This window comes from Helianthus annuus, chromosome 16, assembly GCF_002127325.2.
Source record: "Helianthus annuus cultivar XRQ/B chromosome 16, HanXRQr2.0-SUNRISE, whole genome shotgun sequence".
NCBI lineage: Eukaryota > Viridiplantae > Streptophyta > Magnoliopsida > Asterales > Asteraceae > Helianthus > Helianthus annuus.
This window is the reverse complement of record NC_035448.2, coordinates 48386779-48389720: the sequence shown is the minus strand read 5'-3', so window position 1 is coordinate 48389720 and position 2942 is coordinate 48386779. Positions and strand designations below refer to the sequence as shown.

Here is a 2942-nt window from a genome sequence, read left to right as displayed (position 1 = left end):
TATCCCAGTTGATCCTTCTTGGTTCACCGATTTGTCCCCATCTATTCCATAATGCTTCTAGTCTGGCAATACACGGTTGTTCTCTCGCTTTGTTCTCGCTGAACTGGATGAATCTGTGATTCATCTGCACACATGAATACAATCAAATAAGAGCATAACATAAAAATTTCATTGCTGCCACCGGAACAGGCTGTTTTCAAGCTTCTGTTTCTGTGTCCTCAGTCGCACGGTCGTGCCACTTTGATACTGCCGTGCCATCTCCTAATCGCTAAACAGCTTGTTACCGGTAATCGATGTTGCACCACCGTGCCAAATTGGCACTGTTGTGCTACTTGGCGTCGCAGCTCAGGATCGGTGATCTGTGCTTGATTTTTAACCGGCACTGTCATGTCGTGACTGTGCGACAGCAACTTTTACCCAAAAAAAGTTTATTTTACTGATTTTGAAATGTATTTTTCAAAATTTGACTAGTAATCAGTTAACAAACTTCGAATCAAGCATTAGAACTACCGATTTAACACTAATCACCCAAGAACTAGGGTTTATTTGACATTTATGAAGAAAACCCCAAAATTTCTTGGTTCAAGCGTCAGATCTGCATTAGAAACTAAGTTTAATCCACAAAATAAGTAGGAAACATACCTTGGAGGATAATTGAAGCGAAATCTAGGCAAAAGTTAGGTGATTTTCGGGTTTGGGCGACCAGGAACTCCCGTGCGGCGCTTAGGGTTTCGTAAAAATGAAGTGTTTTTACTGCAGATTCGTTTAAATACCCTGGGTTTTACTGTTCGGTTTTCGGGTCGCACGGTCGTGCGGATTTGGCACGGTCGTGCCATTCCGGATCGCTAGCCTGGGTCGCTCTGTGTTATCGGGCAACAAGGTAGTGCAACGGTCGCACGATGGTGCGATCCGATGACTGTCCTGTATCCGAGTTACTGATCAGTTTTGACTAAGGGTTGCACTACCGTGCCGATTTGGCATGACCATGCAACACCTGGGCCTTTTTACGTAATTTTTCACAGTAAGCTTATAACTCCGAAATTTTACCCAAAATTTCCATTTTTGCATTATTTCATATATTATAACTTTTATTCAACTTCAAAAATCCAAAAATTATGGATCAAGGTCGTATGCACCTATGGTTAAAACCGAAAATTTAACGAACTGGAATTTAATATTAAAAATTAATATATACAAAATTACCTTTAGCGTGTGAAAACACACTCGCTAAATTTGTCAGCGAGTCGATAGCTAGACTCATTCTCCCCACACTTGTTTTAAGTGTGCGGGATGTGGAGTTCGAGAATTTCCTCCACCGGGTCAACCGGTTCGTTGATGTAAAGTTTTAGATGATGACCGTTGACTTTAAATGTCTCCCCGCTTAAGTTTTCGATGGTAACGGCTCCGTATGGAAATTCTTCTTTGAACGTATAAGGACCTGTCCATCGAGATCTTAATTTTCCGGGTCGTGAGGAGTATAACAAAACAAGATCTCCAACGCGGAAGTCTTTGTGTTCTCTTATTCTTTTATCATGAAACCTCTTGACTCGTTCTTTGTACCTGCTAGAACTTTCATAGGCATGGTTTCTTAGTTCCTCGAGCTCGTGAATTTGCAGAAAACGGGTTTCACCTCCGTTCTTCAAATCCATATTTGCCGTTTTCAAGGCCCAATATGCCCTATGTTCTAGCTCGACAGGTAGATGACAAGCTTTTCCATAAACCAACCTAAAGGGTGTGGTCCCAATAGGTGTCTTGAATGCTGTTCTAAAAGCCCACAGAGCGTCATCTAGCTTGTCTGACCAATCCTTACGGTTGTGATTAATGGACCGCTCAAGGATTCTTTTCAAACCCCGATTTGTGACTTCGACTTGCCCGCTCGTTTGAGGATGATATGGCGTAGCCAATCTGTGATGAACTCCATAACGGGACAAGGCTCGTTCTAATTGCGCATTACAAAAATGCGTTCCTCGGTCACTGATTAGTGCTTTTGGAGCACCAAATTGGGCGAATAAACTTTTTAAGAACCTCACGACTAGGCAAAGCTTGAGCTTCGGCCCACTTTGAGACGTAGTCTACAGCAACTAGGATGTATTTGTTACCTCGTGAGGCTGGAAATGGTCCCATGAAGTCGATACCCTATATATCAAAGACTTCACAGACTTGCATTGGATGCTGAGGCATTTCATTGCGTGCGGAGATATTTGTTGCCCTCTGGCAAGCATCACACGCTCTAACCCATTTATGCGCATCACGAAAAATTGTGGGCCAGTAAAATCCAGAGTCTAACACTTTCTTTGCGGTGTAGTTTGCTCCATGATGACCTCCAATTGGCCCCTCGTGACAGTGGCGCAGAATGCTAGCTGCCTCTTCTCCAAACACACATCTTCGGATCACCTGATCGGCTCCGATTCTAAACAAGTATGGTTTGTCCCAAATGTAATACTTCAAGTCTGCAAAGAACTTCCTCTTTTGCTGATATGACAATCCTTTGATAAGGATTCCACATGCGAGGTAGTTTGCAAAGTCGGAGAACCAAGGTGACTCGTTATTCATCTCGATACTTAGCAGAAATTCGTGGGGGAAATTTTCATTTATTGGTTCCCCCAACGAATCTTCTGAATTGCCATGCTCAAGTCTCGAGAGATGGTCGGCTGCAACATTCAAAGCTCCCTTTTTGTCTTGGATTTCAATATCGAATTCTTGAAGTAACAAGATCCATCTAATAAGACGCGGTTTTGCGTCCTGTTTGCTAAAAAGGTATTTGATTGCTGCATGATTCGTATACACAATTGTTTTGGACAACACAAGGTACGACCTGAATTTGTCAAAAGCATATACTACTGCCAAAAGCTCTTTTTCGGTGGTCGTGTAATTTTCCTGAGCATCATGTAGAGTTTTGCTGGCATAGTAAATAGGCTGAAAATGCTTCTCCCTTCGTTGTC

General features: G+C 42.6%; 1 protein-coding gene across 1 annotated transcript; it reads right to left on the bottom strand.

Moving 5' to 3' along the window:
* Window positions 1–1277: 1277 nt before the first annotated feature.
* On the bottom strand, window positions 1278–1649 carry LOC110919294. Its single transcript, XM_022163567.1, has one exon. It carries the CDS (start codon window positions 1647–1649, stop codon window positions 1278–1280), a length of 372 nt encoding a protein of 123 aa, XP_022019259.1.
* Window positions 1650–2942: the final 1293 nt, after the last annotated feature.